The sequence below is a fragment of the Centroberyx gerrardi genome, chromosome 22 (genome assembly GCF_048128805.1).
Source record: "Centroberyx gerrardi isolate f3 chromosome 22, fCenGer3.hap1.cur.20231027, whole genome shotgun sequence".
NCBI classification, from domain to species: domain Eukaryota; kingdom Metazoa; phylum Chordata; class Actinopteri; order Beryciformes; family Berycidae; genus Centroberyx; species Centroberyx gerrardi.
The window spans coordinates 980,282-992,781 of NC_136018.1; the positions used below are offsets into that span (position 1 = coordinate 980,282).

General features: G+C 51.4%; 1 protein-coding gene across 1 annotated transcript in view; it reads left to right on the top strand.

Annotated features, from left to right (window-relative positions):
• Nucleotides 1-12,500, top strand: part of sugct (succinyl-CoA:glutarate-CoA transferase) — a 115,849-nt gene that overhangs the window by 92,232 nt on the left and 11,117 nt on the right. The window contains exon 13 of the mRNA XM_078291365.1: nucleotides 11,631-11,694. Within this exon, the coding sequence (XP_078147491.1) occupies nucleotides 11,631-11,694 (64 nt within the window). The remainder of the gene's footprint in view (nucleotides 1-11,630; nucleotides 11,695-12,500) is intronic.

Genomic DNA, 12,500 nt, shown 5'->3' on the forward strand with positions numbered 1-12,500 from the left:
TTTAAGAAAAGTTTTGGAACCAAGAAAAATAAAACAGTAGTGAAGCAGAATAGAACAGAATAGAGACTTTAAAAAGGAAAGGCATGAGCAGTGCTTCACGTTTCCCCCCAAACACCCACAGGCTCTTCTGGAGGCCAGGAATCACACTGCAAATAAATAAAGGAAATTATTTTTATGGCGACCACGAAATGTTCTTGTGGCATGAAAAAAAAAAAGGAAACCCAGGTCCAGCGTTGATGTGGTTTGAGAGTTAAAAAGCCTCAAACTGCAGAGAGCTGCTGACACATGAAACACCTCCGCCTGTCTGAACTTTACTGTCCACATGTTCTGACTGGAGACCTGGTCTAAAGAGTTAAAACACTGACTGAGTTCAATAAATGCCAGAGGTGTGACCAAGTCAACTCTGCTCGAGTCCCAACTCAGTCTCAAGTCTAGAGGAACAAGTCTCAAGTCAAGTCTCAAGTCTAAATGTAGAACAGCAAGTCAAGTCAGAACAAATCAAGAGTCCAGTATCAATTTAATATCTTAAAGAAAACTAAATATCTAGGACTTTTCAATGCAATATGGTTTTAATAGGATAAAAACTTGGTAAGAGCATCATGAGTTTGATTTCTATAATCAGTTTCAACTTCAATAAATTCAATCATTCCATACAAATTCAGAAAACAGAATTTAAATTCAGTCGTCCGCTGGAACAAATCTCATCACTTTCAATCTAAGTCATTTACACAAACACAAGATCTCAAGTCAAGACTTTAGAAACCTTTTCAAGTCATCAAAGTACAAGTCAGAGTCAAGTCCCAAGTCACCAGAACCCAAGTCAAGTCAAGTCTCAAGTCTTCTCTTCATGCATCAAGTCAAGTCTCAAGCAGTTAAAACTCTGACTTGAGTCCAAGTCATGTGACTCGAGTCTCCACCTCTGGTAGCTGGTTAAGTAGCTAACTAGCTGTCAATCGACTCTGATTCTACGCTATTTGGTTAGCAAGCTCACGCTAACTGTAGGCTACATTACAACAGTAAAGCATGAATGTACCGTCTGTATTAGATAATATGGATTTTTTGAGTTTTTTTCCTCAGAGGTCAAACAAGTGTTTCTATTGGCCGGCTGCATGAATTCTCCGGTCAAAGTTCACCAATAGGAAGCGAAGCTAATTTTCGCAGAGGTTTGTGCTAATGCGACTGCACCTTAAAGCTCCACATCATGTAAACAGGCCTCCCTCTCCTCTGTGATGATAAAGGAGTTGGATGTGTATCTAAACATGGTGAAAGCATCAAAACTAAATCCACACAATCCATATTAGAAAAGCGAGCCTCTAAACGAGCCGTTTGGACTTCCGTAACTTTGCGGCGTCACAAAGGTTCGCTCATTATCATTTCTGTAAGAAATAATAGACTAACAAAGTGTTTTTTTCAAAGCGGTCGAGCGGTCGTCATCGTTTATTACCGGAGAGTTTTCCCTACCTGTAGCCGCCGGGCCGCGGCGTCTCACGTTTCGCTCTCGAAACGGTTAGCCGATCGGAACGGAGGGTCGTTAATATTAATGAGCCTTAAAGACACGGAGACAGAAACGGCCTGTTCTTGGTAAGGCTCAGAGAGATGCTGGAAAATGAACGTGGAGAAATGGATTGAGAGTGTTTTTGGTTCATGACACCACACACACAGCTTTGAATGGACAGAAAGACACTAAATAACTCTGGACAGAGAGAATATGGAGCTTTAACACACATTTCTACACAGGCTTTCGTATGTTTCTCTTTCACTCTCCTGTTGTATTTTACCCCTTTTTATATTTCTGTAACTCTGTTTTTAATTCATATCTGCCACTTCTATCGTTTAACTCTGCCTTTTATTCTTGTTTTATTGTTTGTTAAACACTTTGCAGCAGCATTTTGCTATAAAATAAAGTTGATAAAGTTTATTGCTTTGAATATTGCAATGTGTATGGCCTCTAGCTGTGCTCCTGTGTGTGTGTGTGTGTGTGTGTGTGTGTGTGTGACTGGTCCTGATGACCATATGGATGTAATGATACCCTGCATAACAAGCAGATAGGATTACACACACACACATGCATGTAATCATACTGCTACACTTGTATGCACGCATGCACAAATACAGACACACGTGCACACACACACACACACACACACACACAGCAGGACCTGTGTATTAACCTATGGAAAAGTATTATAAGTACATAATATTACTGTGTAGGTAACCTTTAATGAAGCCATGTGAATGGTGTGTATGCTGTAAGTACATTATGTATTAGGGAGATTTTCATCAAGTAACTACACAGTAATATTGTGTAATTAATATACTTTTAATACATGTTAATACACTGGAATAAGGCCACCAGTTGACCTTTGACCTGTCTGGCTCTACAATATTCAACCAGTAGTGTTCAGTAGTTGCTGAATCAAACCAACCCCCCCCCCACACACACACACACACACACACACACAGAGAGAGAGAGAGAGAGAGAGAGAGACACACATATACACAAGAATGCATATATTTTATACACACACTGACAGATACTGTATGCATGCAGGATCATACACACACACACACACACACACACACACTTCCTGCGCAGTGTGTATGGTTTGATGTTTAAATTAAAGCCATCGATCAGTCTGATTAAAGAGAGAGAGACAGAGAGAGAGAGGGTGGGTTTTTTTTTTTTACAGCCGATACTGTTATTTTTAGTTCTGAAGATATTAAATGTTTATTTTTAGATATATTTTGAATTGTTGTGTTTGTATGTATTTGATTTTGTGTCTTTAAATTTGGCCGTTTTGATGCCAAAAAATCCCCAAGTACTAAGTGAAGGAAAAGGGGAGAAAAAAACAAAAAGTGTGTGAAAGAGTGAAACAGAGAGAAACGGGATGAGAAAGGAAAGAAAGTGAAAAGAAAATGAAAGAGAGTGTGAAAGAGAAAAACGGAGAGAAAGACAGATGAAAGAATGAGGCAGAAAGTGATGGAGAGAGAAGGAGAAAGAGATGAAGGTGAAAGAGAGAGACAAAAAGAGTGAGTGGGAAAGACAAATGGAAAGAGAATGAAAAAGAGAGAGAAGGGAAGAAAGAGAAATAGATAAAGACAAGGAAAGAGAGGATAGAAAGGAAGAAAGGAGAAGGAAAGACGTAGAAAGGAAAGAGAGGAGAAGAGAGAGAGAGAGAGTTAGCTGAGGCAGAAAGGCTTACAGATGGGAGACATGAGAGGAAGACAAATAAACACACACACACTCCAGCATCTGCCTGTGTGTGTGTGTGTGTGTGTGTGTGTGTGTGTGTGTGTGTGTTTCTATATGTGCCTCTACGTTTAGGTATGCTTGTGTGTGTGTGTGTGTGTGTGTGTGTGTGTGTGTGTGTGTGTGTTTCTGTACGTGCCTCTGTGTGTCCGAGCCAATATAAAGTGAGACACATGTTTGCGCCCGTGTGCCAGGTTGCCTTTTTCCGTTACACACACACACACACACACACACACACACACACACACACACACACACAGCGGGTGGATGTTTATCCAGCGGCCTCACCCACATCCAGCCTCCTCTGTCTTTTTCCACGCGCCTTTGAATCCTTCATCTTCCCTCTCTCTGTAGCGCATACAGCTAGCTGCAAGCTAACACACTGATGTTAATGTGAACATGCTAACGCTAGCTGCTACTAGCTACGTTAGCTAGTGTGCTAATCAGATGTGTTAACAACAAGACAGTGATGTTAGCTGACCAGATACTATGGTTAGCTAGCTAACAAGCTGACATTATCTAAACACTAAATCAATCAGATGGATCAGTGATGAAATGATCAGTTCAGTCAGAAACGAGAAACCAATCGTAAGCAGGTCAAGGGTCAGAGGTCACAGCACCCTTTGTATGTGTGTGTTTGTGTATGTACGTGTGTGTGTGTGTGTGTAGGTGAATGTGTGTGAGTTAAGTTGTATTAGTGACTTTTCTCCTGTCTTGTAGCGAAATGTCTCATTAAACAACATCAACAGTGAGTAATACACAGCTCAGTCCATTCCTGTGTGTGTATGTGTGTGTGTGTGTGTGTGTGTGTGTGTGTGTGAGAGAGAGAGAGAGAGAGTGTGTGTGTGTGTGTTAGTGTATTTTCAAAGCCATAATTCATCCTTCTAAGTTGAGTGATGAACTGAATGCCCTCCATGCCTCTCACAGATGCTGTGTGTGTGTGTGTGTGTGTGTGTGTGCGTGTGTGTGTGTGTGTGTGTGTGTGTGTGTGTGTGTGTGTGTGTGTGTGCAGGTATGTTCTGTCTCCCACATGCTAACTCAGCTGGTACTGAGGTCATTGTCTTCATATTAAGGTGGTACGGTTAAAATGATGCAGTCACTGAGAGATTTAAGGCGGTCTGGTCAAATTAAGGCTTTAATGTAGAGATTTAAAGGAAAACTCTCAACCTGCCTCGTCTTCTTCTACTGCAGTTAGTGATTTACTACATTTCCCAGAATGCCTTTCAACAACCATCAGAGAAGGGGCCTGAACTTGTTGCATCCAGCTGGGTTTTATGTGTAGGTGGAGAGAGAGAGAGAGTGATAATGGAGTGAGAGTTTTTACAGTCCAGACAAAGTGAGAGTCTCCTCTTCCTCAAACTCCATCCTGTCTCTCTGCTGCAGTGCATTCTGGTCTCTCTCCTGCTCCTGCAGTGCATTCTGGTCTCTCTCCTGCTCCTGCAGTGCATTCTGGTCTCTCTCCTGCTCCTGCAGTGCATTCTGGTCTCTCTCCTGCTCCTGCAGTGCATTCTGGTCTCTCTCCTGCTCCTGTGGTGGAGAAACTGGTCTCTCTCCTCTTCTACGATGGATTTCTCCCTGTATGATTGTTGAACGTCTCTCGGTGCAAAATGGCGGCTCTAGAAAGAAGCCCTCGCTCTTTGATTCTGAGGGACTGACACCAAAACCTGACGTTTACCGCTGATGTTTTACATCCTGAAACATTTTCTCATATCAAACTCCACTGTAGCTGCTGGAAACATCTGGAGGTGACATCACCTCGTCTACGATTGGCCGGTTATCCACGGGAAACAGCCAATACACGGCTGTTCAGGAGATCCGACCTGTGGCGTTTCAGTTACAGGACGCTCTCTTTAATCAGGTGAAGCATAGCAGCAGCTCGGCGGTTTTCCTCCCTCACAGCAGCTGATGTTACAGAGCTCACCGCACTCTGATTTCATGTCAGGACTGTTCATCTGTTTGTGAGACTCAAAGTGCGTCAATTTGCGTCATTTATTGTGCTTCAGTGTTTAGTTCCTGCAAAACCAATTTCACCAAACCACAGTCAGAGTTTCTCCATCAGCAGCCGCAGCGAGTCTGTCAGCGCTGACTCAGACCTGCAGGTCGCTGCGCCCCGACAGGTCAGGACGCCCTGAGAGAGAGAGAGAGTGTGTGTGTGTGTGTGTGTGTGTGTGTGTGTGTGTGTGTTCACCTGCTGTCATGCTCTGCTGCACATGTTGGGACTGAAGGAGTCCCCAGTGTGTTATTGTTGCAGTACCTGGTGAGAACACACACACACACACACACACACACACACACACACACACACGTCAATAAGATTTGCACAGTCAACCTTTGGAAAATGCGTCATCATTTGCCCTCTTCCTCCTCCTCCTCCTCTTCCTCCTCCTCCTCTTCTTCCTCTCTCATTTATGACATTTTCAACACACTTCTGTTGCTGCAGCAACAGGTTTTGTGTTTTTATTCTTACTTTCTTACCTGAACCTCCTTCAACCTTTTCTTTTCTCTCCTTTAACAAGTGTTTTTTTCCTCATCTGTATCTTCAGGACATGCAGCAGCTTTCAGCAGCTGGAGGCTTTCCCATTACTCTGAAGTGATCTCAGTGAAGCAGAGGTGGAGGAGGGGAGGTGGGGGAGGGGAGGTGGGGACTCGAGGAGGGGAGGTGGGGACTCGAGGAGGGGAGGTGGAGGAGGGGAGGTGGGGACTCGAGGAGGGGAGGTGGAGGAGGGGAGGTGGGGACTCGAGGAGGGGAGGTGGAGGAGGGGAGGTGGGGACTCAAGGAGGGGAGGTGGAGGAGGGGAGGTGGGGACTCGAGGAGGGGAGGTGGAGGACTCAAGGAGGGGAGGTGGAGGAGGGGAGGTGGGGAGGTGGGGACTCGAGGAGGGGAGGTGGAGGACTCAAGGAGGGGAGGTGGAGGAGGGAAGGTGGGGAGGTGGGGACTCAAGGAGGGGAGGTGGAGGAGGGGAGGTGGGGAGGTGGGGACTCGAGGAGGGGAGGTGGAGGAGGGGAGGTGGGGAGGTGGGGACTCGAGGAGGGGAGGTGGGGACTCGAGGAGGGGAGGTGGGGAGGTGGGGACTCGAGGAGGGGAGGTGGGGACTCGAGGAGGGGAGGTGGGGACTCGAGGAGGGGAGGTGGAGGAGGGGAGGTGGGGAGGTGGGGACTCGAGGAGGGGAGGTGGAGGAGGGGAGGTGGGGACTCGAGGAGGGGAGGTGGGGACTCGAGGAGGGGAGGTGGGGACTCGAGGAGGGGAGGTGGAGGACTCAAGGAGGGGAGGTGGAGGAGGGGAGGTGGGGAGGTGGGGACTCGAGGAGGGGAGGTGGGGACTCGAGGAGGGGAGGTGGGGACTCGAGGAGGGGAGGTGGGGACTCGAGGAGGGGAGGTGGAGGACTCAAGGAGGGGAGGTGGAGGAGGGGAGGTGGGGAGGTGGGGACTCGAGGAGGGGAGGTGGAGGAGGGGAGGTGGGGACTCGAGGAGGGGAGGTGGGGACTCGAGGAGGGGAGGTGGAGGACTCGAGGGGAGGTGGGGGACTCGAGGAGGGGAGGTGGAGGTGGGGACTCGAGGAAGGGAGGTGGAGGTGGGGACTCGAGGAGGGGAGGTGGAGGACTCGAGGAGGGGAGGTGGAGGACTCGAGGAGGGGAGGTGGGGACTCGAGGAGGGGAGGTGGAGGTGGAGGACTCGAGGAGGGGAGGTGGGGACTCGAGGAGGGGAGGTGGAGGACTCGAGGAGGGGAGGTGGAGGAGGGGAGGTGGGGACTCGAGGAGGGGAGGTGGAGGTGGGGACACGAGGAGGGGAGGTGGGGGACTCGAGGAGGGGAGGTGGGGACTCGAGGAGGGGAGGTGGAGGTGGAGGACTCGAGGAGGGGAGGTGGGGACTCGAGGAGGGGAGGTAGGGGACTCGAGGAGGGGAGGTGGGGACTCGAGGAGGGGAGGTGGGGACTCGAGGAGGGGAGGTGGGGACTCGAGGAGGGGAGGTGGAGGTGGGGACTCGAGGAGGGGAGGTGGGGGACTCGAGGAGGGGAGGTCGGGACTCGAGGAGGGGAGGTGGGGGACTCGAGGAGGGGAGGTGGGGACTCGAGGAGGGGAGGTGGGGGACTCGAGGAGGGGAGGTGGGGGACTCGAGGAGGGGAGGTGGGGACTCGAGGAGGGGAGGTGGAGGTGGAGGACTCGAGGAGGGGAGGTGGGGACTCGAGGAGGGGAGGTGGAGGTGGGGACACGAGGAGGGGAGGTGGGGGACTCGAGGAGGGGAGGTGGGGACTCGAGGAGGGGAGGTGGAGGTGGAGGACTCGAGGAGGGGAGGTGGGGACTCGAGGAGGGGAGGTAGGGGACTCGAGGAGGGGAGGTGGGGACTCGAGGAGGGGAGGTGGAGGACTCAAGGAGGGGAGGTGGAGGAGGGGAGGTGGGGAGGTGGGGACTCGAGGAGGGGAGGTGGAGGAGGGGAGGTGGGGACTCGAGGAGGGGAGGTGGGGACTCGAGGAGGGGAGGTGGAGGACTCGAGGGGAGGTGGGGGACTCGAGGAGGGGAGGTGGAGGTGGGGACTCGAGGAAGGGAGGTGGAGGTGGGGACTCGAGGAGGGGAGGTGGAGGACTCGAGGAGGGGAGGTGGAGGACTCGAGGAGGGGAGGTGGGGACTCGAGGAGGGGAGGTGGAGGTGGAGGACTCGAGGAGGGGAGGTGGGGACTCGAGGAGGGGAGGTGGAGGACTCAAGGAGGGGAGGTGGAGGAGGGGAGGTGGGGACTCGAGGAGGGGAGGTGGAGGTGGGGACACGAGGAGGGGAGGTGGGGGACTCGAGGAGGGGAGGTGGGGACTCGAGGAGGGGAGGTGGAGGTGGAGGACTCGAGGAGGGGAGGTGGGGACTCGAGGAGGGGAGGTAGGGGACTCGAGGAGGGGAGGTGGGGACTCGAGGAGGGGAGGTGGGGACTCGAGGAGGGGAGGTGGAGGTGGGGACTCGAGGAGGGGAGGTGGGGGACTCGAGGAGGGGAGGTGGGGGACTCGAGGAGGGGAGGTGGGGACTCGAGGAGGGGAGGTGGAGGTGGAGGACTCGAGGAGGGGAGGTGGGGACTCGAGGAGGGGAGGTGGAGGTGGGGACACGAGGAGGGGAGGTGGGGGACTCGAGGAGGGGAGGTGGGGACTCGAGGAGGGGAGGTGGAGGTGGAGGACTCGAGGAGGGGAGGTGGGGACTCGAGGAGGGGAGGTAGGGGACTCGAGGAGGGGAGGTGGGGACTCGAGGAGGGGAGGTGGGGACTCGAGGAGGGGAGGTGGAGGTGGAGGACTCGAGGAGGGGAGGTGGGGACTCGAGGAGGGGAGGTGGAGGTGGGGACACGAGGAGGGGAGGTGGGGGACTCGAGGAGGGGAGGTGGGGACTCGAGGAGGGGAGGTGGGGACTCGAGGAGGGGAGGTAGGGGACTCGAGGAGGGGAGGTGGGGACTCGAGGAGGGGAGGTGGGGACTCGAGGAGGGGAGGTGGAGGTGGGGGACTCGAGGAGGGGAGGTGGGGACTCGAGGAGGGGAGGTGGAGGTGGGGACTCGAGGAGGGGAGGTGGGGGACTCGAGGAGGGGAGGTGGGGGACTCGAGGAGGGGAGGTGGGGACTCGAGGAGGGGAGGTGGAGGTGGAGGACTCGAGGAGGGGAGGTGGGGACTCGAGGAGGGGAGGTAGGGGACTCGAGGAGGGGAGGTGGGGACTCGAGGAGGGGAGGTGGGGACTCGAGGAGGGGAGGTGGAGGTGGGGACTCGAGGAGGGGAGGTGGGGGACTCGAGGAGGGGAGGTGGGGGACTCGAGGAGGGGAGGTGGGGACTCGAGGAGGGGAGGTGGAGGTGGAGGACTCGAGGAGGGGAGGTGGGGACTCGAGGAGGGGAGGTGGAGGTGGGGACACGAGGAGGGGAGGTGGGGGACTCGAGGAGGGGAGGTGGGGACTCGAGGAGGGGAGGTGGAGGTGGAGGACTCGAGGAGGGGAGGTGGGGACTCGAGGAGGGGAGGTAGGGGACTCGAGGAGGGGAGGTGGGGACTCGAGGAGGGGAGGTGGGGACTCGAGGAGGGGAGGTGGAGGTGGAGGACTCGAGGAGGGGAGGTGGGGACTCGAGGAGGGGAGGTGGAGGTGGGGACACGAGGAGGGGAGGTGGGGGACTCGAGGAGGGGAGGTGGGGACTCGAGGAGGGGAGGTGGGGACTCGAGGAGGGGAGGTAGGGGACTCGAGGAGGGGAGGTGGGGACTCGAGGAGGGGAGGTGGGGACTCGAGGAGGGGAGGTGGAGGTGGGGGACTCGAGGAGGGGAGGTGGGGACTCGAGGAGGGGAGGTGGAGGTGGGGACTCGAGGAGGGGAGGTGGGGGACTCGAGGAGGGGAGGTGGGGACTCGAGGAGGGGAGGTGGGGACTCGAGGAGGGGAGGTGGGGGACTCGAGGAGGGGAGGTGGGGACTCGAGGAGGGGAGGTGGGGGACTCGAGTCACATGACCTGGACTTTTAATAGCTTGAGACTGGACTTGATGCATGAAGAGAAGACTTGAGACTTGACTTGACTTGGGTTCTGGTGACTTGGGACTTGACTCTGACTTGTACTTTGATGACTTGAAAAGGTTTCTAAAGTCTTGACTTGAGATCTTGTGTTTGTGTAAATGACTTAGATTGAAAGTGATGAGATTTGTTCCAGCGGACGACTGAATTTAAATTCTGTTTTCTGAATTTGTATGGAATGATTGAATTTATTGAAGTTGAAACTGATTATAGAAATCAAACTCATGATGCTCTTACCAAGTTTTTATCCTATTAAAACCATATTGCATTGAAAAGTCCTAGATATTTAGTTTTCTTTAAGATATTAAATTGATACTGGACTCTTGATTTGTTCTGACTTGACTTGCTGTTCTACATTTAGACTTGAGACTTGACAGTAATGACATGGACTTGACTTGGTAATCTACATTTAGACTTGAGACTTGACTTTACAGTTTTTTACAATTGGATGCATGTTAGGTTTTGAACTTGAATGTAAGTTCTGAACAGAGTGTGTGAGCATGTGCAGAACGGGCTGCAGATACACCTGGTTCTGCTGCTGGTCGACTCTGAGTGAGAACAGAATGGAGAGATGGAGGGAGAGAAGAAGATGAAGGGAGAGGAGAAGAAGTAGTAGTCCTTCCATCTTTATCAAGGAAGTCGTGCGTACAAGACGAGAGAGAGAGATAGAGAGAGAGGATGGGAAGGAGAGAGAGAGGAAACCACTTATTCGTCATCACCCATGACTGCACACGTCCTTTAGAGGGACAGAGAGAGAGAGAGAGAGAGAGGGAGAGAGAGAGAGAGAGAGAGAGAGACAGAAAGAGAGAGAGAGAGAGAGAGAGAGAGAGAGGGAGGGAGAGAGAGAGAGGGAGAGAGAGAGAGAGAGAGAGAGAGACAGTCTGAATGTATTCTTACATAACTGTCTGGTGGTCGTGTGTGTGTGTGTGTGTGTGTGTGTAGTCCCTAGAGTCCTCGTAGTGAAACATGGACACTTAGAGGGCAAGAGAAACTTCTACAACTTTATGTACGCTCACACACATTTATTTTTTATTTTTACATTCCCATCATTCAGCTAACTCTGAGCGACTTTGAATTATCAGCTGTCTGTATGGTGTGTGATGTCACACCCCTCTGGCGGCCATGTTGGAGGTCCTCAGCTCTGTGAACAGCTGACTGTGTTTCTGTCTCAACAGAACTGAACAGACGGTTAATTTCTGTCTGTTTCTGACTGAACTGATCATTTCATCACTGATCCATCTGATTGATTTAGTGTTTAGATAATGTCAGCTTGTTAGCTAGCTAACCATAGTATCTGGTCAGCTAACATCACTGTCTTGTTGTTAACACATCTGATTAGCACACTAGCTAACGTATCTAGTAGCGGCTAGCGTTAGCGTGTTCACATTAACATCAGTGTGTTTGCCGGCTAGTTAGCTAGCTAACAGTTTGTTCAGGTTAACTGAGCTGACTCTTCTCAAGCTACAACTCAGAGTGTTTTGGAGTAGAGACTAGGGCTAAAGACAAGACAGTTTACTGTGTCACAGTAACCAAATCCACCTTATCACACTATTCACTTTTACTGAGAACGTTACTGAATGGATCTACAGCCACACCACAACAAGCTGACTCAGCTGCTCTCTGCTTCTAGCTGCTTGATACAGATTTACACTTTATTAACTAACACACAGTTCTACAGATTTACACTTTATTAACTAACACACAGTTCTACATGTTCCTCCATCATGAGACTCAGCTGCTGCAGCAGACTGGTCTGCTGGTCTTTGTACTTCAGGTTGTGTGTTGCAGGAGGGTTGTGTGATGGTTTTGATTGACAGCTGTAAAAAATGAATACACACCTCTAAGTATTGTCTGTTTGTTTGTTTGTTTGTTTGTGCAGGTGAAACACAACGGTCTGATCCAGGAGATGAACCATCCAACAGCAGGACGCGTCTCTGTACCTGGTCAGCACACACACACACACACACACACTCACACACTCACACACACACACACTCACACACTCACACACTCACACACACACACACACACACTCACACACTCACACACACACACTCACACACACTCACACACACACACACACACACACACACACACACACACACACACACACACACACACACTCACACACACACACACACACCATTAAAACTACTTAAAGAAGTGACTAAGTTGTCCTCTCTCAAACTCGTAACTCTCTCTCTCTCTCTCTCTCTCTGTCACTCCCAACTTGTTAAATGACATTTTCTAGGAATCAGAGTTATGTTTCACTCTACAGTGGGACGCTGGATGTCCTGCACACACACACACACACACACACACACACACACACACACACACACCCCACACACACACACCCCCTTGGGACAGTTCAGTAATAAATTACACTGCAGATACACAAACAAATATTTGTTATTAAACCACAAGTCCTGGTTAGTAGCCAAACACACACACGCTAAATGCACACACACACACACACACACACACACACACACTAAATGCACACACACACACACACACACCCACAGGGACAGTTGAAGCTGCCCGGCTCTCTTGATGGATCTCAGTGTGTTTCCAGTAAGAGGAAGCTGTTTGTCCACCAGCATGTATTTACACTGCAATCTGTCTTTCTACCTGTGTGTGTGTGTGTGTGTGTGTGTGTGTGTGTGTGTGTGTGTGTCTGCTCATCCACGGTCCCAGCAGGAAAACATCCATAATGAGCGCAGGCAGGTAGTGTGTGTTGCGCTTG